The following is a 23,399-nucleotide window of genomic DNA, read 5'->3' on the forward strand; positions in this document are numbered from 1 at the left end:
GCTTCAAGAAGGAGAGAGTTCTATTAATGTTCAGTCATGCAGCCCTGTTCTCATTTATTTTAACAAGTGTTAGAGGAATGAAAAAATGAGACAGCAGAGCAATTAATGAAAATACCACTTGGTTTAAAGAAAAGCCCTTGTCACCCAGAGACTGGCAGCATAGGGCTGTCCAAGTAGTACACTGGAAACACAGAAAATCTTAGGGGGTGACAGGTCTGCCAAAAAAAATAACATTGCCTCTTAGGTGAATGCAATAAAGATAGGAGAGCTTCAACAGCAAAAAGGCAAAAGCCTCACACACAGAGAGAGGTCCCATGAAAATTGCCATTATGTCCATAGCAAAGGTGGCACCTGAAAGTGGTTTAATCAGTGCAAGAATTTAAATCACTAAAACATAAAAAGATACAATGCTGTTTTACAGCATTGCAACTTGAAAAAAAAAAACAAACAGCTAACAAACAAGCAAAACCCAGCTAATAAATACTCCCCACACCTCCCAGAAAACAGCTGCTCTGAAGCAATAACCAAACTCTGAGCTAACCAGGAATCAAAATGGTTTTGCTTACAGCAAGAGCTAAAATCCAAAAAATTCTACATACACATCCACTAGAAAACTGTGTGGAGTACAGCTCAATTACCAGGTAAGAAATAAATGCCCCAATAATACATATTGAACAGATGCATCTTTCAACATCAACGAAGAAATAATGTAAACAAAAAATTAAACAAAGAAACAATTCCAGCACTACCAATCTCTTTTGCTGCATGGAGCACTCAATGTCTTCTCCTCTTTTGTTCCATTTTAGAAGGAATAAAACCAGGCAGAAGCTCCCTAAAGCTTGGGTAAATATACTTGAAAACACACAGAAAATTCAAAGTATGCCAGCAAGTTTGGCCTACCCTATCTCACTAGCTGTAAGAGTCAAAGGAATTACACACTGAGTATAAAATATTTTTGAAATAAATGTATCTGAGTTTATCAGGAGCTCTAGAGATTTGGTCATTGTGAACATTTTAATGAAAGGAATTAGAGAAACTGCATTTCAGCTCCTACCAGCCAAAGCTGCATCCTCATCGCTCTCTGATCCATATTGCAGTGCCATGGTTATTGCTGATAAACGATCCCCTTGGGCTGATCTTTTGTTACTATGAAAGAGAGAAAGTAAAGTCATTTTTAAAAATGGAAAAAAGAAAGAAAATTATAATTTAAAAAAAGGAAAGGGTTATCACATTAACCATTAATAGTCACCCAGAGTGTGTGAACAAACAAGTGAAGCTCATGACTCCATAAGCAGGAACACAGCTGTGACTAAAGAAGGCTGGAGCCTTTAACAGGAGAAATTTTCACCAAGCCATGAGTCTGCCTCTATTTTATGAGCTGGTCCATCCAATGCAGCCAGAAAACTGAGCTCCAGCCTACTACCTTCTGTCCTGTTTTGTATACTTGAGTATTTGATTGATTGCAAGAGAAGGGGAACAATAAGAAGTCTTTCCCAATTAATAACTTTGTTATTTGATCCTGGTTTTTTGGGTTTTGCATACAGGAAAGAATTCAACACACTAAAACTGTATATTCTATCTCCTCCCATTTCCTCATCCCCACCTTTGGCATTTTCAGCATGCACAGTGCCTGCACATGAAGCAGCCTCCTATGCTTAGGTGGAGCAAACTGGCATCCACACTGGCTACAGTCTCATCTAGACTTCTTCACCATCCCTCTCTTTTGTCCCAAACCTGGGGCAGAGCATTTCATACCGCACTATATAAGCTATGCCTGACATTCTCTGCCTTTTTACAAGATCAGCTCTTTAGCACCTCCAGAAATGGGCTCAGCCTCGTCCTGCAGGGGCCAAGTGAAGACTGGGAAAAAGCCAGATGGGCTGAGGGCATGCCTGGGCCCTACATTCTCCTATGCATCCTTTCCTGCCTTGTGATACAAACACAAAGATATCATTTCCTTAGTGTGTGGGTCATCCCTCTAAAACATCCACTGAGCTCCTTTAGTCCATGACTTTGGGTTCCATCTGTCCCTGCAGTCCTCCAGTCCCCCAGTGCTGGTGCTGGGCTGCTGCCTGATGAAGCCACTCCTGGTTCTGTCCTTGTTGTGCTTTGTCTCTTTTCACCAAAAAGCTTCATTCACCTGGGTCATTTTTATTGCAGTATCACTGACAGCGTGTGCAAGTCCACACCTGGATCATGAGCACATCCACTTGTAGCACCTCTTCCCTGATGGCCTGAGGTGCCACAGGCCCCTGGAGCTGTAATTCACCTTCCCACTGCCAGTGCAGATCCACACGGGCCCCTCCAGCCTCAGCACGCTGACCCAGCCCTGCTGCTGTGCTGCTGTTCAGTGGCCCAGCCCTTGGGTCCATGAGCACCCACATGAGGCTCTTCCACAACCAGGTTGTGTGCCTGAGCAGCAGCATCCAGGCACAGGTGGCTTTATCCCTGCAGTGCTGCAGTGCCAGCTGCTGTAGCCATCCCCACGGAGCACAGCCACCGTCCTTCAGCCACTATGGAAGACTGCACACACTTCCCAATCAGCAATAACTGCACTGACAGAGTCTTATCAGCATTAATCTCACCCTAATCCAAAGCCCAGCACCACAGCAGGTATGAGGCAGAAAATCAAACAAAATTTAGCATTTCTATACGATGAGGACCCAGCTTTTCCTCCAAGGGCACAATTTACTTACCGATAATATTTGTTAGAAGAATTTCTCTCATCCCCAACACTGCCTTTACCCTGTGAGGAAGGACCTGTCAGCTTGGAAGCAGCCAAATTTGATGCAGTCCTTAAGGCAGCAGAGGCAAGCCAAGCAAAGGGGGGAGGAAAAAAAACAGGCCCACCTTAAACCCATGAAAAGACGCAGAAAGAAAAAAGCTTTTTACAGAATCACTTTGATAGATCAGCCAAAAAGTTCAGAGACAGATGTTTGGAAGCTAGAAGATAAGTAATACTGAGATCCTTTCAGTGCTCCAGCATTTATGTGGATGTTGTTTATTGAGTCAGAGGAAAGTAACGTTTAGCTCAAGCATTGATAGCTGTACACACAGCTCAGCCTAAATAGCGGTGAAAGCAGCCAACAAAATGTTCCTTAGCATCCAGATAAAGGCAATCATACAGGTCCAGTCATGTCCTAGCAACACTTAAAGGCACTGTCAGTGGCTGACAGTGCATATTATCAAACAATTCAATTTTTATTGCTTTAAGGGAGGACAGTTAAATGCACCGACAAAGAGCAGTTTAAGATGGCAAAGGAGAAAATGAGCTCTGCAAGAAAAAACATGATTTTTGACACAGGGGCAACATATAAAGCTTAGGTTAATAGCATTATGATGATTTGAGTTTGAGCCATCAATGACAAAGAACAACAGATGCAAATTCAGAAGAAAAATACAGAAAATGCACTTGAAGTGAACTTATGAGGGAATTTTACCCAAACCAGCAATAGGTAAAGAACTGCCCTTTAAGACAATTAAACATTTAGGAATTTAAATAAAAATAATGATTTTGTGAAGCAGACTCTTGAGAAACAAACAAACAAACAAACAAACAGAACAGTTCAACAGAAAAAGCAACCAGTGAAATACACAATAGCAGGTGAAAGGTTTGGTTTTCATGACACTTCTCTTATCCCAATTTTTTCTGCATTCAGGCCAATATTATTGTAGCCTGCTTCATGCATTATTTCTCCCCTCCAAGTCAGAGAAACAAAGAAGGGAGCTGTCATTGATTCTGATAGATTACTTCAGGATTTGAAGGTCTTTTGAGAAAACAATACACAGGAGGAACATCTAGAATAAGGCAGCTGAGAAGTGGAAATGGGTTGGCAGTGCAAGAGAGGAATTCAGCTAACAAATACCAGTGTGATTTATCTGTCATCCCTTCTTACACAATCAGATTTTAAAGAAAAAACTTTGAGCCTCAGAAATAAATACGACACACACCCTGACATGCTGAGCTTCATCAATGGCCAACACAGTGAGAAAAATAAAATACAATCACAATTGAAACAGAAAACCTCTATGCTTCTGTGTAATTCTAGTTACTGCAAAGCAAACACATATGTATGTGTCTGTAGAATCCAAGTCTTCTGGCACTACACATACTTTCACACAGGAAAATTATTCACCTGTGTGTCAGGAATTACTCCTTAAAGAGTATTTCTGCTTTTTATTTTTATAAGCTCCAGTAATGATTCACCCAACCATGGGAAGGATGCTGATGCTGAACAAACCAACCAAAAAAAACCACTTCTCAAAACATCAAGCAGTAAAAATCAACCAGGCAACTTCCACTTCTTTCACACAATAATCCTAGGCAACACTTCAATACTGACACCATAAACACAGAAAAAATTAAACTACCTTCAGTTAAGTAAGGCAGTGACAGTGTTTCCAGTTGTACCATACAAACCTTGGAAATGACAACAGTGGTTTCCCAGCACCAAATGCCAGAAAACAGCTCAAATAGATAAAGAGATTCCACCTTGTAAGTTTTCAAAATCCTTGAATGGCTTGCAGGATATTGCTTAATTTTTTGGAATAAATGACACAGCTCACATTGACAAATAATACCTAAACCTAGTCTTGAGAGTTACTCATAAGTAAAATGCTTATATGAGAAAAAATTTAATTGCATTTCAGTTTATAAACATTTATAATGACTGCACAACTTCTCTGTACATTATGGATTTTCACAGGAAGAAAATGCTGTTTCCTAAGTAAAATCATTCCATGAAACAAATAGAGCTATCAACTCTTATCAAGTGTTTCATACCTGCATATTCAGGGCCAAATCTCTGCTTCACTGATTAATAAATCGAGTCAGGTTCCCGTGCCTCTTTTCATAGCTAAAATTGCTTTTCCAGCAAGAATGGACTTCTCTCTAAGTATCTTTTGCCCAAGGTTCTGTTATTGTTTCTGCCCCTACCTAACTGTGAGCCCTGTGGTTTCAGTTCCTAACAAGGTTCAAGAATATCCAGCACTTTTTAATAAAACAAAGCATCTTGTTCCTCACTATACATTTTCTGTTATTAACTTATAAACATGTGGCAGCCATAACTTTATTAAACATCCACTGACAGTATTTTTCACAATCAAGTACATAGAATCAAGAACATTTCACCATAGAAGTATTTCAACAAAAAAAGCTTTCTTTCAAAAACTACTTTTAACCAACGTACAACTTATAAAACAACACTAATCTAAGTTTTCAAGCTTTATTTCCCACTATATTCTCCATAGCACAATTAAGGGAATGTCAAGAGGTTTTCATATGAGATTATAGAAAGAACTCTATTTGCAGTACCTGATTCGGAGGCTTGACTTGGCCAACTCACTGTGCTCAATCTCAGCCTTTTTCATATTAAATATCTTTTTAATCGCATTTGCATCCTGTCAATTAAAAGATTTTTTTTTTGTTTAATGTTGAAAGTGAATAATATTGTAATCAGATATATGCAGCTATCTAAAACAAAAATTAAGGTGTTTTTACATTTAGATATAAAACAATTTTGAATGAGAAATGAAGCAAGGAACAAAGTCTGCCTGAAATACTCCCACACAGTATTTTTACAGTGGCCTGAAAAAACTGAATAGAAGACCTGAGCAGCTTCAAGCTCAATTTTTGTCATTGTTGCACCCCAATTCTACTAAAAGCAATATAAAAAAGAAAAACCCACTAAAAGCTATTTTTAAAAAATGCAATCAGGGTCTTGAGAGCTTTATGCTCTCTTAAGACTTATTTAAGGATCAACCAGCATAGAGAGTAGTCAAGAAAATCTGAACTCAAATCACACTATGAACAACTGAAACTAACCTTGAATACTTGGGATCCAGGCTCGTTGTAGGTTTTGGCATTCTTTGCCAGAAGATCTATGTCCTTGGCCATGGCATGAATGCTTTTGTAAGTTCCATTCTATACAACAAGAAGCAGAACTGGTTAAAGTGGCAACCTTCAGACAGCACGAGAACTAAGCCAATAGTGAAAAGCAAAGGAATTCATATTCAATAAAGGGAATGTTCATAGAAAAGCAACTGATTTGTAAATACAACAGATAAGTATCTGGAAAAAGTAATTAGACAAAGACAGTACCATACATATATGCTAACTCTTTATAAAGCTCATGAATGCTAAGATTGAAAAAACATTTAATAGATCATACTAACTTTATTCTGAACAATTCTGACAAAATGCTGTTTTAACTTTATTCTCTAGTTCAATCAGTCTATGTCCCATCCCTCCCTACAATACAAAATGCTAGAATTACAGAACAGTATTTCAAATTACTGGAGAAGTAAGATGAAAAATGCATCAGTACAAAGCATCTATTTATAGCACTAGAACAGAAGTAGGTGATGATAATGCACAACCAAGCCTCAGTACTCCAATGTTTTACATGAGCAGCACTTGTCAAGGAACTGCTTTAAGCCATTGAACACCAAGGAACCCAAGATACCCAGGCTCAAAGCCAGGACTCCACAGCTCACAATGCCTGATCTTCCACACAGCTATTTCTGCAGCACTAACCTAGCACAGAACATTGAATCACCACAGTGTGCAGGTTTTTTAATAGCAGAGAGAAAACACACTGCCTTTCCTGCCACCATAAATCCTGACTTCTAACAATTCTGGAATGCTTTCTGTTAAAAAGGCTGTACCCTGACACATTAATATGTTCATACCTGTATCCTTTGGGAAATGGTTTTAAGATCTATGGGTTCCTTTATTATTGCATAATAATCTGGATATTGCTGGAAAACAAAAATAATTTCTGTATTACTATAAGCAGTCACAAAGGTTTTGTTCAAACAGCTCACAGAACGAGCCATTAGATGAACTGAAGGTAAGAACAGTGTAAGACTCAATAAGGCAGACACAAGGAATTATAATTCACCAATAAACTGACATAAGGGACCAGTTCTGATTGAAAATTAAATCCATGGTGATGGTTTTCAGAATATTTATTCTGCTGGTTAAAACTTTCACCACAAAACCTGAACAACACTGTTCTGAAACAAAACAGTACAAACAGGTGGAGTTTGCCACTGATGTGGCAGAAACAGAGAACTGCACCCTGAGTGTGGCCATCAGAGCCTGTAACATCAGTAACAGAAATGTCCAGGCTTCCAACTTAGCACACAACCTACATTACTAAAATACTCACCACTTTAGAAGGAAGTTTCTGAAACAGTTCACTTATGAGTCGTCCTGAGGGGTTTGTGGCAACAGCTATAGCTTCAAGAAGTTGTTCCAGAATTTCCTTCAGGTAACCTGGAGATGACTAATGTAGGAAACAAAAATTACAGAAGTTTTAATAGCAGCCAGAGTGGAGGGCTTCAAGTTGTGCTGAAATACAGGAACTTGCACTTCAAAGGCAGGAAAAATCAGCTACAAAATACACATGCAACTTTTGAAGACAATATTGTTTATGCAGGTAAAGGTACACTAAAAAAACTCTAATTTCAGCTTTACACTGCAGACTGTCAGACACACATCACAGTTACTGAAAATGTCCATCCCAACATCACAAAAACCAGGCTAGCCCAAATTTCCTCTCATAACACTCCAGGAACAGCTGCACTGACTGAATGGGGCACTGGCTGATAATTGATGTCATTGGACATGAATCTTGCTTGCAACAAACCTCAGTGTTGGCATGAATTCAAGCACACTTCATATTATTCCAACTAAACCAGAACCATGCTTTACCCATACCAGAAAACCTCACAGCTTTTTTTTTGCTAGGCAAAAGTGAAACACACATACAATGCTGTGAAGTGATTAACTAACAAACTTCCATAAGAAACACCCTTTGGGGCATAATTTAACAATGAAAATGTTACTCAATGAATTTCACCCTCTCAGAGTCAGCTGACATGCACAGTTACAGCCTCCCCCTCCTGCAGCTGTCATGCCCACACTTACTAATTCAGAATTTGCTTGATTGTCATGTCCTTCCTCATCATCATCGTCCTCCTCAGCATCACCTTTCTGAACAAATTCATTTTTTGTGCGCAAATACAGCTCCCACAGTTTGCAGGCAGCTTTATATTCAGGAGAATCTGGCTGCAAAAACAAATCAAATATTCCAGTCAAAATTCAGGGCACTCTCATCGGGAGGAAATTTGTAAGTTATCAGCTGAAAGTTATTAAATATGAGTAATAGAAAACTTGGGAAATTCCTGCTTCGTTTGTTCTTTGACAGAGGAGTTAAGAATCACAATAAGCATTAGAAAATATAACCTGTATCACTCAAGAGCATCCAAGTCTTTCAGAAAACTTTGCAATAAAACTAGCTGGGTTGAGGCTTGGACAAGTCAACTAGATGAATCTGGAGAAATCACTAGGTTTTGTTGAAGTACACCACCAGCATTTAAAACAGATTAAATTTCAGTAAGCCAGAAGTTTGATTTAAGCCAATACTGCTGTCATTGCGTGGCACTTGAAAATTAACTTCTATAGAAGAATGCCAAAAATATCTTTGAAAGCACTAAGCACTCAATGGTTTACTCAGCATTAACTGGGCAATTCCAAAGAACCTGACAGCATCCTACCACCTGAGTACACCTCTGGATACACCTTTTAGAAAAGGCAGAGCATCAGTTAGAAAATTAACTTTTAAAAATACAGAGCTGGTAGTGGCAAACAAGCACGTGCCTATTACCACTACCCAGAACAAAGAGAGCTTTTCCACCCATGTATTTTTCCTTCCCTTTCCTCTGTCATTTAGGCTCTATTTCAGGTATTCCTGCTGATAATGTCACCTTATTACTGCTGATTGCACTCTTCTTACTTCACTCTCTCAACCTCTCACAGCTTGTAATACAAATGAGAAACCAACGTGAGAACTATTCTTAATCTTGCCTTATTAGGCTTAAATATTCTCAGCACATTAGACCAGATGCTGCTTATGAAGAGCAGATTTTTAACAGTATCCTGCTCCAGAGATCTGCTTCCTTCTGTATTAATGCAAGATGCTCAGGAGTGAGAGACTTGACCAGAAATACAAAAAAAAAACCCAAAGGCTGCTGTTCTGCTGGAGCACCGCCAATAAAACATCTGCTGGAATAAAGACTTTGACAATCAATCACTGTCCCTGGTTTGCCCATGCCATGGAGCTGCCTGGGGAAGGTAAAAGGTGAAAAGAAGAAGAGTTGAAGTTTGTGTGCCACAGCTCCATAATTCTCTGGAAATGCCAACATTCCTTCCTCCTGGAATAATGGATACCTATTTTTAGTCTAATGCAAGATCTCTATGACACAGTCAAATTTTGAGCCCACAATTCTATAGGCAAAGGCAGCACACATTCTGTAAAACCCCAATCATTCTTTCCTGCCACCAACCCATTAATGTTGGGGTTTTCACACTGAGTGCCTTGCAAAGCTTCAGGAGTACAAAATGGATTTGGAAATCTTTGTGCTTTTCCTCCTGGCAGCAGAATGTGCAAATGCATTTATCATCCATAAATCTGATAGTTTTCAAGAAGCTACTACACACACACACACACACGTGAAACAAACACTGCCTTTCTGGATGTCCCCTGGCTACCCCAGCTGGGTTATTCAGAAGGAACTCATTAGGATCATCTCCAAAGTCAAAGATATGTGAAAGGCAGTACTAGCAGCTTTAGATTTGCTGTATCATCTCATTCACCACGTACAATTTCACTGGTTTATGGATTTAACATAGCCTTTCATTAAACAAAATTAATCCAATTTTTCCCCACTTCCTTATGAAAATGGCAATGAAACCCATTAATATCCATAATAAAACACACACAGAGTTTGGGGGAATTGCCATGGGGGCTATCTTAATGACATTACATTCACATCTATCATCACTGACCATGACAGTCAGTGTGCCTTTTTTTCATTTTATTAAGTGGCAAATGGAAGAGAAAGATTCAACACCTCTATCATAAGCTCACTGTTAGCATAAACTTTTCCTTCTGGGAGGAAAAAAAAAATTAAATCTTTCTCCATTTCAAAGGGTTACACAGAGGGTGTTGTAAAATGAGAAGGCTTTGAAAGAGGAGTATTTTTCTCAGTTTATATTTCCAGTTTTGCTTTTGATCTCTTTTGGAAAACTACATGAAGATCATCCCCACATTATTTTATGATTTTTCACAGAAAAATTGCTATGATAGGATGTCTTAGAAAGATACAGTCAACATTATGGAAATAGACTCAAGTAACTGCAGTATGTGCTCTTCTCTTTACCAGTAATACCTCAGCCTAAAACGAAGAGGTTTTGGCCAAACCAAGGCAAAATTTGAACATCTCTACACCTTTTACAGTGGATTTGAGCTTTTAGTTTGCTCACCTTATAGTAAGCCTTTGCATTGTTAAAGAGAAGCTGGAAATCAGCTGTCAGCACATTCACATCATCATATTCCTCCATCTTCAGCTTTTGTTGGATTTTCATTAAATCAATTGGCTGAGAAACCACTTCATAATAATCTGGCTGATTTCTGTTGCAATGACAAAAAACAGGCATCATATTCCAAGCAGTAAAACCCAAACCACAGCACTAAAGCTTGTGCATGTTTATGACTAAATAAACCAAAGAAAGTTCCAATGCATTCCTGTTACAGCTAAAAGATCTGGACAGTGCTCTATCAGTCAGCTCACTTCATGTATGCTCTGTTGCTGTCCTCAATTTTCTGGGTCTAAGAGAAAATTCAGCCTCTCACTTAGCTACTGCATTTTCAAGGATCACTTCTATTAACCTTCCCAAGCTGTGTCCTCAGTATTACATCCCATCACTTATACAGAATATATTACATCCCATCACTTATATAGAATATCTTATAATCAAAGGCATAGATGCTTTAGGCAGGTATCACAAATTAATTCAGTGTATCCTTTTTTTTTTTTCCTGAAAAAGAGCACCAATGTAAGCACATCCCACTGAATAATTACATCAAACACTGATGTGAAATGATGACAAATGTAGCTTAGATTTTTCACAAATTATTGCTGAAGTATTTATCAATTTCCACTTCTCCCTGATTAAATCTCAGGCTCAAAGTTTAACCAGACCTGTGGCCTTACCTTCTCTTGGGTGCCCTGATGAAGAGCTCACAAAGGAGCCTGCCCTGCTCATCTTTGTAGTCTCTGATGGTGTTGTAGAGCTCATGGCAGACAGCAATCTGAAAGGCAAGAACAATGAAATAAGGCAAAGGGAGAGAATTTTAAGGAGGTAACAAACAAAAGCCTGCTTACAAAGGAAAGGACGAGCTGCCAATCCACAGCATGCCCTAAAGCAGAAGTGAAAAGCAACTGGAGCATCCCACACTTTAGCAGGATACCTGACAAGTGTGCCAGGTGCTGCAGGATCTCCATTTATTTTTTGAACACAGGGAGCTTTATTTCAATACTAATTCTAAGTAAAATGCCCAACATGGAAATTAATTCAGTGTGATTCTCTCCAAGTTACAGGCATCTACAGTAACAACAGGGGTTCTTCTGCCCTGCAGTTAATTAACATGACTGCTCATGCAAAGGCATAGCAGAGGCATTGTACACTTCAGCAATCACTGCCTGTGCCATTCCCCACTCATGCCTCTGCATTTGCTATGCAGACACAGCTCCCTACTTCTACACATTATGATTTCAGCTCATTCTCCAACAAACATGCTTCCATCTGCTGAAATCATCAGCAGAAAGAGAAAAGCAGCAAAAACAAAACAGCAAAGAAAAACATGAAAGTGGTGAGCCAGGACCAAGCCAAAGCCAAAGCTGAACAAGGTCCTAAACAGCTCAGCCAAGGCAGGAACTGATTCAGGACCAGTGTACATGTGCTACATATGGCCATTGATTTTACAGTCCAGCATATTCCAGACAGAGATACAGAATCCCCAAGAAAAGAGGTGCCATCAGTAAGGAGGTACTAACAGGATCTACAGTGGGGAGGTTGGAAAGTCTCCTCCTCTTCCTGCTTGGGCCTGGTACATTGGTGGAGTGATGGGCGTCGTCGAAGTCTCCGCCGCTGACGCTGCTGGAAGGAGAGGTAGCTCTTCGCCTCTTGGAACCCATGGAATCCAACTTCTTCTATAATGAACAGAAACCTTCTTAAAGCCCTGGCATTGCATCCAAACCCTCTGCTGAGAGCTACCCACAGAGCTAGCAAAGCTTCTGATGATACATCTGCCAAATGCTACAGGTCAGTTAAGCCATTTCTGCGAAGTCCAACTATGTGGAAATTCCCAAGAGGAAAGGGAAATCAAAATGCTCCTACAGTTTTAGAGTCACCAATGACAGCAAGGCCAGAAAGCCCCAAGCTCACACTGAATGAGCAGCTCTTCACAGAATACATTCTTAAACTCTACATTTTCATACCCCATCCCATGCATGACAACTAAGCAAGAACCACTGTTTTCAACAAGAAAGCTGCACAGAGACACATGCTCAGTTCTGGTGTAAAAACACTTCATTCTATGTCAAACTGAAAAACTACAAAAAAACAGACCAACAAAGAAAAAAAAAATAACCAACCAAAACAAATTACAAATGAAAAGGGCCACAGAATACCTTGTGTTACATTCAAGTGAAAAAAAGGTCTGGATCACGTGGGACCTCCCACTCCCACTTTATGTGTGGGATGAATGGCTCAACCACGGAGAAGCAGGGAAAGCCCCCTCCTCTTTTGGCCATAGTTTTGCATTTACCAACACAAGCAGTGACAAATGAATAACCACCATCCAGCAATTATGGTAATTTATGGAACAAGTTGTTGGCTCTTTCCCAGCTTCCAGTGACAGCATCAGAAAAGTATCTTTATTTGGGGCTATCTCAAAGGCTGAGGACAGAACAGATGCATCCCAGCCTATTCCCATTTTCCAACCAAATCCAGGGATTTCTTTTAGGAGGAACTCAGATGATCGACAAGGTATGGCAGCACAATGGAACTGCGTTAAAGCATTGTTGTCAGAGAGAGAGAGAACTTCAGGCACACACGTGAGAGGAATAAGGTAGGAATAATTAACAGCTGGGAAAGAGAAAAGCAAAAGGCCGAGGCAGAGGGATGGAGACACAATCAATAATTTACCAGATTTACCAGAGTAGAACCAGCACCTCGAAAAGCCAATCTCCTCATAGTGTCTGATGGGCAAGCACAGATACTGCGAGAAGGGGACACTCTAAGAGTGGCAAACCACTAACGGTGTTAGTACAGCCACAACTGGAAGACAAGAAAAAGGAAAGAGAGAGGGAAGAAAATTCAGAGTAGGCAGATAAAGAATAAAATCAAAGAATAAAGTGGATAATTACAGTGACAGAGAAAAAAAGCAAGAAACAGAAGGCAACTTTTTTTAGCCCAGCAGAAACTCTACAAAGTAATTTCGTACACAGAATGCTAGACACTTCTGTCATTGTCACAGTAAAAATACATTTCTCTAATGTCCCTGAATATGCATTACAGATTTCACAGCCACTTGCTAGAGAATGATTCATCAAGCAGAGCAGAAAGTAAACAGAAGTGATACCTGACCTGAGAGTACAAACCAGAAAGCTGTAAGTTACAGAATATAAAGCAGTAAAGTGCTTATAACAACATATTCTTAAGGTCAAACAAACACTTAATAAACTCTAAGATGACCTCCAACACTCTTCGGAGTGGATTTTTATACTCAGAAGTAAGCAGTAAATATGCAGCCATACACTACAAAAGCAGTTTCAATTTGTATGCAGTCTCCAAGCCTGATTGTCTTCAGAGAAATTCCACGTGAAATATACAGAACAATTTTATGGCAAAATGTTTGCTTCTCTGTAGTTCTTCCAACTCCTGCCTTCAGTCAAACCCCAGAGAGGTTCTTTTCCTGTTCAGCACTCTGGACATTTTCATAACACAGACATGCAGAGAAGCTCTGTGGTTTATCAGCAGGCAATTCATTTTGGGAACTGACAACAGCCTCGAGCCTTGGCACTGCTTCCAATTTCCATCTGAGGGCCACAGTCTGGAGTGGCTCCACCAGGCATGTGCTGCGAAACACAAGCCCTTGGTTGTGGAAGAAAGGCAGGAGGGACTACCAGAATCAATAATTCTGCTTCAACCAGGAACCCAAGAGTACACTCAGTCCAGTCCTATCCTGAAATAAAGGTTTGGGAGCCTCCCAGCCAGCACCTGCCTGCAGACTGCACATCAGCTGCTCCACGTCCACTGTCCGAGGCACAATGCTGCGGCTCTCAGCCATACCGTGACACTGCTGTGATCAAGGTACCCTCACCACTCACACACTGCCTCCAAAACACGTTTTTCTCCTCTAATGTCCATGCAAAACACTGATCAGTCTGGGCAACAGCACAAACACTCAGTGAGAGACCTGCTGATGTAACACTCCCACTGAAGGTGAGGCTCCAAAACACAAACTTCTCTCTAAACTGCCACACTCCTAAGCACAGAGAACTCAGCTGTGCACACAAACACAGTTTTGCTGCAGAACCTCTCTCCCGGAGTTTCTTCTGCAATTGCACTGCTGGCTCCTAAGTCTCTCAAGAGTCACACCAAGAAGCTCCACTGCTATCAACAAGCACCTCCAGTGCAACAGCAGCTTCAGCATCTCCTCGGTAATTGCCCCCACCAGCCATAAAAATGTCCCAAAACCACAGCAAGAAATGCTTTGGCCATTCCTAATTCACATGTACACCGATATACACGACGGGGGGAAGGAAGGCTGTCTCTCCCAAAAGCTTACAGAACGACCACAAGTGTCACCCACTCCAACCTCCCTACGCCGACAGATTTTACACACGTCGGACACAATACACTTCAAACAAAACATTCTAGCACACTAGAGGTTCATTTTCTGCCTCCAGGCAGAGGAGAGCTAGAAACCAATAGATACCACGGGTAGTAGGTATTGCTATAGGATCTCCCACGTTTCACCAGAAACACGCACCACGGTAAATTTAGCCCAGGGAGCAGGGGAGGGAAACGCAGCCGGAATTTCCCCGGTTACCGATCCCACTGAAAGCTGCCACGGGATGGGAAGAGGGGGCTGGCAGCAACCAGGCACGGTAAAAGGGCAAAGCTGGCGAAAAAGCGAGAGGGACAACACATCCACCGTTCGATCAGCCCCGGGACAAGGAACAAAGACAGCCGGTGTGTGAGTGCCCCGAGGACCGGAGCCCCTGCCCGGGACGTGAGGGGTTATCCCCGCCAGGAAACAAAGGAAAGCCCCTTCCCGGCTCCGGGCGGACAGGACTGTGTCCCGGGCCCGCCCCGCGCTGCCGCCACAGCGGGCAGGACCCGCCGCTGCCCCGGGCCCGCCCCGGGAGCGGCCGTTGTCACCCGCGGGCCCGGCCCGGCGCCGGGACGGGGAGCACGGCGGGAAGGGGCGGGAAGGAAGGGCTGAGGCGCACCCGGGCCGGCGGCCGGAGACCGGGACGGCGACGCGGCCCGGGCCCGGGGCGGGTGACGGGGACAGGCGGCGCTCGGCGCCCCGGGCCCGGCGCGGCGGGGCCGCTGCGCGCTCGGGCGGCGCCGCCACACAAAGGGAGGCAGCGGCCTCCAAGCTCCGGCCCGCGCCCCGCCCGCGCCGCTCACCCCGCCGGCTCCGCTCCGCCTCCCGCAGCCGCGGCCGACCCGGGGTGGGTGCGCGGGGTCCGCCCGGCCCGGCCCGTCCCGTCCCGCCGGTACCGCCCGTCCCGACACCGCCGGTGCCGCCGCCGCCGCTGCCGCAAAGCGCGCCCGGCCGCCCAACGCGCCGAGCCCGCGCGACACCCCGGCGGAGCAGCGCCGGCGCGCTTTACGGCAGCGCCCGCCGGCGGGAGCACGTGGCGGCGCCATGAAGAGACCGAGTGAGCGCCGGGAGCGGCCCGGGACGGGCGGGACAGGGCGGGCGCGGGACAGGCGCGGGAGGCGGCCCGGCACCGGGGGTGGCGGCCGCCAGTGGCCACGCGAGCGGCAGCGATCGAGGAGGCGGGAATCGGGGGCTGGGGCTCGGGGGAGCGGCGGCGGCGGCGGGAGCCCGGTGGCGGGGACGTGCGTGTCGGTACACGGCGCTGACGGGCGCGGTGCGTTGCAGAGCTGCGGAAGGCGAGCAAGAGGCTGAGCTGCCACAAGCGCTACAAGATCCAGAAGAAGGTGAGGCCCGGCCCCGTGCCGCGTGGGGCCGTTCTGCGGCCGCCGCGCTCAAGGTTCGGGCCTCGGGCTGAGAAGGTTTCTTGTGCCTGCCTAGATCAGGGAACACCACCGGAAGGTCCGGAAGGAGGCCAAGAAACGCGGCCACAAAAAGCCCAAGAAGGACCCCGGGATTCCCAGTGCTGCGCCGTTCAAGGAGGAGCTTCTGCGGGAAGCGGAGCAGAGAAAGCAGAGGGTAAAGCGCGGTTTGTGCTAACGAGGACGGGAACCGAGACCATCCCTTTCTTTGGGGAAGCTTTGTGCGCGTAAGCCAGAGCTCGGAGGAGCAGTCATGGCAGATGGTCCCGGCAGACTCGTGCTTTGGAAAAATGATGTATTTATTTCCAGTGTGCAGTGTGCAGTGTACAGTATTTGTACAGCGTGCAAAAATTTGCTCTTTTATTTTAACCTCTGTTTCCTCAGTGTGCACGGGAACATGCTGGAAGGGTCATTTCGAATGCAGTCAGAGTTCCCTGTGGTGCTGGGATACAGAAATGCCCCATCAGAGTGCTAAACCATGGCACTGTGTGATTACACAGAAAATAGGGATCTGCTGTCTGCTCTGTGGGCTGATGTGACATTTGTCAGCTGTAGGGGTGGCTGCAGAGCTGCTGCTTTGGGATCAAGCTAATGCATGGCTGCCACTGGGTAGGATGCAAAAAAAAAAGAGTTCCCAGAGTCACTTGGACAGCCAGGACTTCCAGCTGAGCTGGCTCAGGAGCTTGGGTGAGGAATGGGGAGTAAGAACATTCTTCCTTACCGCTTTCAAAGATGTTTTATCTGGCCTGGGTTTTTGTTTGCAATCAGCTTGAAGAACTGAAACAAAAGCAGAAGCTCAACAGACAGAAAGAACATGAAAAGAAGAGGAAGCTGGAAGCTAAAAAGAATGCAGCCACAATCAAGGAGAAAGCAGAGGGAGAGGTAGGGGTCCTGTCCTGTATGATTTTGATTCCTTGAACCTGTAGAAGTCATCCTGAAACTGCACCTTCTTAAGCAGCATGTTACATTTTCATGCTGAATATGCACACAAATATTAGACACTAATTCTCATTTAAATAATTTCCTTTTGTTTTTATTTGCTTTAGGAATCCTCTGGCAAATCTAAAGGAAAGACTAAAAAACCACTGAATAAAAATTCTAAGAAATCATTCTGCAGGGAGCTCATGAAGGTGAAATGCTTTAACTGTTTTTATATCCTTAGATGAGAGTCAGCAATAAGACCACTTGTTATTTTCCTTTTATTGTGTTACTGTTTAGAACACAAAGTTTGTCTGTGAGAAACTGGAACACTGAAATAAGGGATTCTACACCTGAAAATGTTTACAGCTGTTTTTGTAAGCCACAGCTATACCAGAATTATCACCTGGCCTGTGATGTCTTGTTTGAGTCTTGTCTTCTTTCTGACCCAGGTGCTTGAGGCCTCAGATGTGGTTCTGGAGGTTTTGGATGCCAGAGATCCGATGGGCTGCAGGTGTCCTCAGCTGGAGCAAGCTGTCACTTCCTCTGGAGGGAACAAAAAGCTGCTGTTGGTGCTGAACAAAATTGGTGAGAAACACAGCTTTTCTCACAGTGTTACTGGCACTGTGCTTCTGTGGTAGGTGAGCTATGAAGATTTTAAAGGAATCTGAGATTCCATTGAAGACATGAGATCCAACTCTGAGCTCACTGAGAAGGCTGGAAATTACCAAGTACCAGCAGCTAAATAGTGAAAATAAAATACCAAGAGCAGCAAGAAGAGCAAAGGGAACTTTGTGGTAAAGTAGCCTTTGTAGGATTGTGGGGTAATCCTTCACAGAACATCATTCTGTACCGTACAAAGTCTTCTAGCAAGACCCCAGCATTAAAAATCTAATACAGAGGCCAGAAATGTAATTGTGATGGTTCTGCTAAGGCAGAGACTCTGTGTGCCTTTGGGGAGTGTACCCAGCACTTTATGCTAGAGTTCTCAGCCAAAGGGTATTTGTTATGATAAGGGTAATTTAAGGAGTGAAAGAACTGCTCTTCTTTCCAGATTTAGTGCCAAAGGACAACGTAGAGAAATGGTTGAATTATTTGAAGAAGGAGTTTCCAACTGTTGCTTTTAAGTCAGCAACAATGATGAAGGACAAGACCATGGTAAGAGCACTGCAGGCTGTCCCATGAAAAGATCATGTGTTTGCAGTCATACGTGTTGAAACATCTTTAAAATTCCTTTTCCCCTGATTTGATTGCACTTGTGGGACTGATGGATGTGCCTTTACACTTTGAGCTTTGCAGTACACTGGGGGAATTCTTACCCCTGCAGTCACAGTAGATGAATAAATCTGTGTGTCTGTATTTTATCTTCCTTAAGAGCTCCTGACCATGGGGTTTTTTGCCTTTGAATCCCGTAGCAGGAACAGGTCACAAAAAGACATGCACGTGTTGATTTCTCAGAAACCTCTCAGTATTTTGGAAGCAAATGCCTTTTGAAGCTTCTTCAAGGGTATGGCAAGACCCAAGACAAAGCCATTCAGGTTGGGGTGGTAGGTAAGTGTTTGGAGAAACGGGAGTTTCCTTCTCCCATAAAGCTTTGGGATCCTGTATTACTGGACTGGTAAAGCTGCTAACACCTGGTTTGCTGATGAGCTTCCCAGTCATTGTTCTTTGAGCCAAGGCTCTCACTGTTGTACTTCAGCTGCCAGGGATCCATGGTGCACTTCCATGTGTAGCACAGGGATCTGTGGGAGCTCGAGGAAGGCAGGATATGTGTCCACTGGCCCTGCCTTCCTCATGCCTGACAAAAACCCCACAGAACATAGCACTACAAATCCTACAAGTGTGAGAAATGAGGATACATTCTTTGTCTTACTTCTGTAGTGAAGACTTCAGATCCAACTCTGATCTCACACTGATGCTTACCTTAGCAAAGATATCTGGAAGAGGCTGTTTTGGTGGGTGTTAAAAAGCTGTTTTCTTATTATATGATTTTTTTCCTCAGGTTTCCCCAACGTGGGAAAGAGCAGCATAATCAACAGTCTCAAAGGAAAGCGTGCTTGTAATGTCGGCCTGACAAGAGGTGTTACCAAGTAAGCTCAGTCTGATCATAGCTGTTCCTTTCCTTCTTTGCTGTTCCTTTCCTTCTTTGTTGTGGTTCAGTTACCATGAGTTTGTGTTTCAGTCCATTAGGGGCAAAGCACAGCAGTGTGCAGTGTGTTTTAAATGCACATTAAAATTTGCAAGATGAAAATTATTGATATGTGTGGTGCAAGCTCTCTCCAGGGGATACAGTGCATAAACTGGATGTTTTGTTTGTTTAAACTCCTGTCCTACACAAAGCACATGATGACAAAACATTAAAACTGACTGTATGAAGTACATTCAATCCAACACTGAGCTTTGTGTCCTGCATCCCTCACCATTAGCACTCCTTCACTGATTATCTTCTCACAGTGCATTTTCCTCTGAACAGGTCCATGCAAACTGTGCACCTTGATAAGCAGACAAAGATGCTGGACAGTCCAAGTATAATTGCAGATCCTTCTAACAGTGCCCTCGCTCTGGCCTTGAGAAGTATCATAGACCCTGAAGGATCAGACTCAGCAGCTGTGCTTGAAGGAGTAAATGCCATAATAAATCACTGCAGTAAGCAGCAGGTGAGCTCTGTGGGGATACAGTAGAGTTGGTATAGAGAGTAATCTTACCCCTAAGGAGTTGCAGCTGGGCTAATTAGCAAAATGAGGAGAAGGCCTAACTTCAACAGGCCTCAGCTGTAACTAATAAGAACAACAGGAGCCATAAAAGAGTGGGTTGGCTTGTTAAGAGGACACACCCTGGAGCAGGAAGGGAACTGGACTCAGTCAGTTACCTGGTGAGAGAGGAAATGTGTGCTCAGAGGAGCTGCTCACCAGAAAACATCGAATAGGTATGAAACTTTTGTAAGAAAGAGGTGATAGTATAAAATTCCTGTTAAATATATGCATGTATGACAACAGAGCTCCATCTTTTTTTCTACATCTCTCACTGCATCAGAATTCTCTGTTGGTTTCTTAGGCCTAGTGATGAATGTTCATTTTGCTGTAGCTAAGTCTGAAAGCCTTTGGGCTGCTTTCCCTAGCCATGCAAAGTGTGATCCTTCATCCTTACAAACAGAAGGCAGAACATGATCCTGACAGCCAGAGTAAACAGCATTGCTTTCAAGAGCTCGTCACCACACAGAGAGTGAAAAATGATGATACTGCCTCTATATTGCCTAGGTTACAGTGAAGACCTCAGATCCAACTCTGATTTCACTCTAGTTTCAAGCAAATTAACCTAAGCCTAATTGCCTTTCAGTTCTTGGAGAAGTGTTTTCACAGACCAATGTGCAGTCCCATTGCAGCATATACTGCACTTGAAACAGCCACAACACACAGAGTATCCCTATATGATTTCAGAAAGCTTCAGCCCATGCAGAGTAACAGCTCTTCAGAAGGCTGCAAGCATCTCCCCTTCTTGTTCTTCAGCCCAGCCTTTCATACCCCTCATGCTCCTGCATGGCACCTGTGTGCCCTCTGCTCCCTTTGGGGGTTGCTCAGCACACCTGGGCACTCCATGGCTCATTGCTGTCAGTGCTGCTCACCTGCTGCTCACAGCTGTGCCCACTGGGGACAAGGCTGGGCCCAGCCCCACTCCCAAATACCACAAACTGTGCACCTACACTGTCTCTGTACACCCACGAGTCTGGTTGAATGGCAGATGAGTTTGTTGATGAAGTAGGCATTTTGCTTTCTAATGTTTACTCCCACATGCGTGAGAAAAACAGCTTTTCTCCTACTCTGTCCTCACTGTTACCCAACTTTATTTGCTCTTTTACTCCTAAAACTATGAGAAGGATGGGCATCTCTTTCTAATTGTGCCATTTTCTTTTGCCCTAGGTAATGATGCACTATAATATCCCAGATTTCAGGGACCCTGAAGAGTTTTTATCTTTACTGGCTCAAAAGAGGGGCATGCTGAAAAAGGGAGGTGTTCCTGACATAGAAAATATGGCTAAATTAGTGCTTTTTGACTGGACAGGGTATGTATGCTGTGAACTTTGCTCTGTGCTGCTCACCTTTTTCTCACTGTTAATCCAGCACAGCAGAAGCACCGAGTCCAGCAAAGTACTTAAAAAGGAGAGGTGCTTTTCCCCCTTCCTTTCTCACATTTCACTTGGGTAAGGAGCTGGATTGTCCCAACACATTTAGAGAATACCATCCACAGATAATTTCTGAAGTACTGAAAGATAGATGAGAAGAGTCAAAACCTGTTGCACATCATTCCATAGACAGTTTCTGTAATGAAAATATGCTTTCCTCTCAAATACCAAGTCCATGTTGGCCTCTTCTAGACAGGAGAGGATGTGGCAAACTTTCTGTGGAAATTTAGGGTGGTTCCTGTATTCTGAGGGTAGGAATAAATATAACTCAGATTCAGTAATTGACTTTCTCCCTTGCTGAAGTGACTCAGCTGCTTTTACAGGCAGATGATCTGTGGTGACAAAGTGCCATTGCATTTTCCTCTCAGGAGTGGGCTATCCCCTTAATGCTGTTGACAACTTCAGAGTCAGATTTTAATATCTATTGAACTGCAGTTAAACACTAGTTTGAGAGCTTGGTGCTCTGGGTTTTATTTTTAAATACAGTGATTTAGCTGTGTTGTCTTTACTTGGTTTTTAATGCTGATTTTTATTTTCTCAGAGCCAGAATAAAGTACTACTCACAACCTCCAGGATTTCAGAAACCACCACCCTATCTTACAGAACAAAAAATAGCTGAAATGCGGGAAGGCTTTAATTTGAATAACCTAGAACAAGAAAACAGCAACACTGTTCAAGGTAGGACTGTTCCTGTATAGGCTTCCATTAACCAAAGAGTCACGGATTGGCCTGGGTTGGAAGGGGCCTTAAATCCATCTTGTTCCAAACCCCCTGCTGTGGGCAGGGCCACCTTTCACTCTGACCAGATTATTCAGGGCCCCAACCCCTCCAGGGATTGGAGCTTCTCTGGGAATCCTGTGCCAGGGCCTCACCATCCTCACAGTAAATAATTTTTTCCTACTACCTAATCTAAAACCACTTAGGTAAACTCACCTATACTCAAATCCACCATTTCCAGCTCCTAGCAGTTTTCTGTAGATGCCTCAGGAAAAGCTTTTCTCAGGGAATTTCCTTGCCTTGATGGCAGAACCCTGTGTGGGGGCCCTTTCTGTGGCAAGGAGGGGGCAGAAGTGCAGTGTTCCCACCTGGGGGCTGGGCATTACATCTGTGCTGAATGACAGGGACTGGACAGACACTTGCTGTGTTTTCTGCAGCTTTAAAGCACCCCAGTCCAGCAAGCAGCATTGCTTTTCAGTCAGCTGGAATGACAAATGGGACAATAGAGGAAAATAAAGTGATAGAGGAAGGATCAAAATGGGGAAAGGTGGAAACAAGCAAAGAGGAGGAAGAAGAAGAGGAAGAAGAAGAAGAGGAATTCACAGAAAGTGATGATGATGAAGATGATGCAGAAGAAGATGATGATGATGATGATGTCAAAGAGGTAAATGAGGGTTTCACCCAAAAAGCCCAAAAATTGGGTGTTTTTCCTGAATTAAGGAAACAACATTGTTCCAAGTCACTTGGCCTCAGCAGTGAGGCTCAGCTGTACACGGGGCCATCCACACTTTCCCCAGGCTCTGTTAGGTTTCATTTGCTTAGGAGATTTCATTAATGATGTTAAAATAATGTCTGATGTCTGACTTGTAGGAAAACCAAGTTCAGGTTACCAGAAAAGCAAAGCCTGGAAAATGCCAAACGAATCCTACAGATTCCAAAGAGCTGAGGGCAGGTGTGTATTCAGAACCCTGGCTTAAGGATGGGCTCTGGAAGCTCCAGGATTTGCACTGGTTTCACTAACACATGATTGTCTCTCCTCAGGAAGGGAACGTTCCAGATCGCTGTCCTTCAGCTTAGATAAACCAGCAGATGAAGATGATGCCTATGATTTTAATACAGACTATGTGTAAGAAACCAGGTGGGAAGGGACTGTCTGGAGAGCTGCTGCTGCCTTTCAGAACAGTCAGGAACACTGGGCTTGCAGCAGAAGCTGGAGGAGTGCTGCAGAACCAGAGCTGCTGCAAGACTCAGCTGTTGCTGTGTCAGATAATGTACATAATAGTGCACCTCCCTTGATAGTTCCAGATTTTATACAGGTCTAGGAAACTGATTGTTATTCAGCTTTGTCATAAAGTTTATTTCCTATATTAAAGCCTAATTTTAAAAATTCATAATAGACTCAGTCTGTTCATTTTG

General features: G+C 43.5%; 2 protein-coding genes and 4 non-coding genes across 22 annotated transcripts in view; 5 read left to right on the plus strand and 1 right to left on the minus strand.

Annotated features, from left to right (window-relative positions):
- PBRM1 (polybromo 1) overlaps positions 1-15,801 on the minus strand; it is a 55,514-nt gene extending 39,713 nt beyond the window's left edge. For 6 of the 17 annotated variants that reach the window (XM_038148718.1, XM_038148714.1, XM_038148729.1 and 3 more), the window contains exons 1-11: positions 15,554-15,801; positions 11,905-12,060; positions 11,062-11,159; positions 10,331-10,478; positions 7,934-8,074; positions 7,173-7,289; positions 6,691-6,759; positions 5,825-5,923; positions 5,315-5,400; positions 2,697-2,795; positions 1,055-1,146 (exon numbers count right to left, since the gene is read on the minus strand). In XM_038148718.1, coding sequence (XP_038004646.1) covers positions 1,055-1,146; positions 2,697-2,795; positions 5,315-5,400; positions 5,825-5,923; positions 6,691-6,759; positions 7,173-7,289; positions 7,934-8,074; positions 10,331-10,478; positions 11,062-11,159; positions 11,905-12,060; positions 15,554-15,796 — 1,348 coding nt within the window. In that variant the 5' untranslated portion in view covers positions 15,797-15,801. Of the gene's footprint in view, positions 1-1,054; positions 1,147-2,696; positions 2,796-5,314; positions 5,401-5,824; positions 5,924-6,690; positions 6,760-7,172; positions 7,290-7,933; positions 8,075-10,330; positions 10,479-11,061; positions 11,160-11,904; positions 12,061-13,057; positions 13,190-15,553 lie in introns of all 17 variants that reach the window. The other 11 variants (XM_038148726.1, XM_038148722.1, XM_038148725.1 and 8 more) reach the window with 7 other exon arrangements.
- GNL3 (G protein nucleolar 3) lies at positions 15,731-23,374 on the plus strand. The gene is made up of 15 exons (XM_038148741.1): positions 15,731-15,807; positions 16,035-16,093; positions 16,188-16,325; positions 16,937-17,050; positions 17,215-17,298; positions 17,539-17,674; positions 18,141-18,244; positions 18,502-18,637; positions 19,089-19,176; positions 19,560-19,743; positions 21,004-21,146; positions 21,808-21,944; positions 22,421-22,647; positions 22,854-22,935; positions 23,025-23,374. Exons 1-15 carry the CDS (start codon positions 15,795-15,797, stop codon positions 23,111-23,113), a joined length of 1,734 nt encoding a protein of 577 aa, XP_038004669.1. The 5' UTR covers positions 15,731-15,794; the 3' UTR covers positions 23,114-23,374.
- On the plus strand, positions 17,730-17,802 carry LOC119706280. Its single transcript, XR_005258497.1, has one exon. It is a non-coding gene; the product is annotated as a small nucleolar RNA SNORD19 (small nucleolar RNA).
- LOC119706281 lies at positions 18,931-19,004 on the plus strand. Its single transcript, XR_005258498.1, has one exon. It is a non-coding gene; the product is annotated as a small nucleolar RNA SNORD19 (small nucleolar RNA).
- LOC119706283 lies at positions 19,418-19,493 on the plus strand. Its single transcript, XR_005258500.1, has one exon. It is a non-coding gene; the product is annotated as a small nucleolar RNA SNORD69 (small nucleolar RNA).
- Positions 20,311-20,387, plus strand: LOC119706282. The gene has a single exon (XR_005258499.1). It is a non-coding gene; the product is annotated as a small nucleolar RNA SNORD19 (small nucleolar RNA).
- Positions 23,375-23,399: the final 25 nt, after the last annotated feature.

The sequence above is a fragment of the Motacilla alba genome, chromosome 12, assembly GCF_015832195.1.
Source record: "Motacilla alba alba isolate MOTALB_02 chromosome 12, Motacilla_alba_V1.0_pri, whole genome shotgun sequence".
In the NCBI taxonomy this organism is placed as follows: domain Eukaryota; kingdom Metazoa; phylum Chordata; class Aves; order Passeriformes; family Motacillidae; genus Motacilla; species Motacilla alba.

Coding starts and splice junctions, on each gene's coding strand:
- GNL3 (XM_038148741.1), top strand. Junction 17,675..18,140: donor GTTGGTGCTGAACAAAATTG/GTGAGAAACACA, acceptor TCTTCTTTCCAG/ATTTAGTGCCAAAGGACAAC. Junction 18,638..19,088: donor CATTCAGGTTGGGGTGGTAG/GTAAGTGTTTGG, acceptor TTTTTTCCTCAG/GTTTCCCCAACGTGGGAAAG.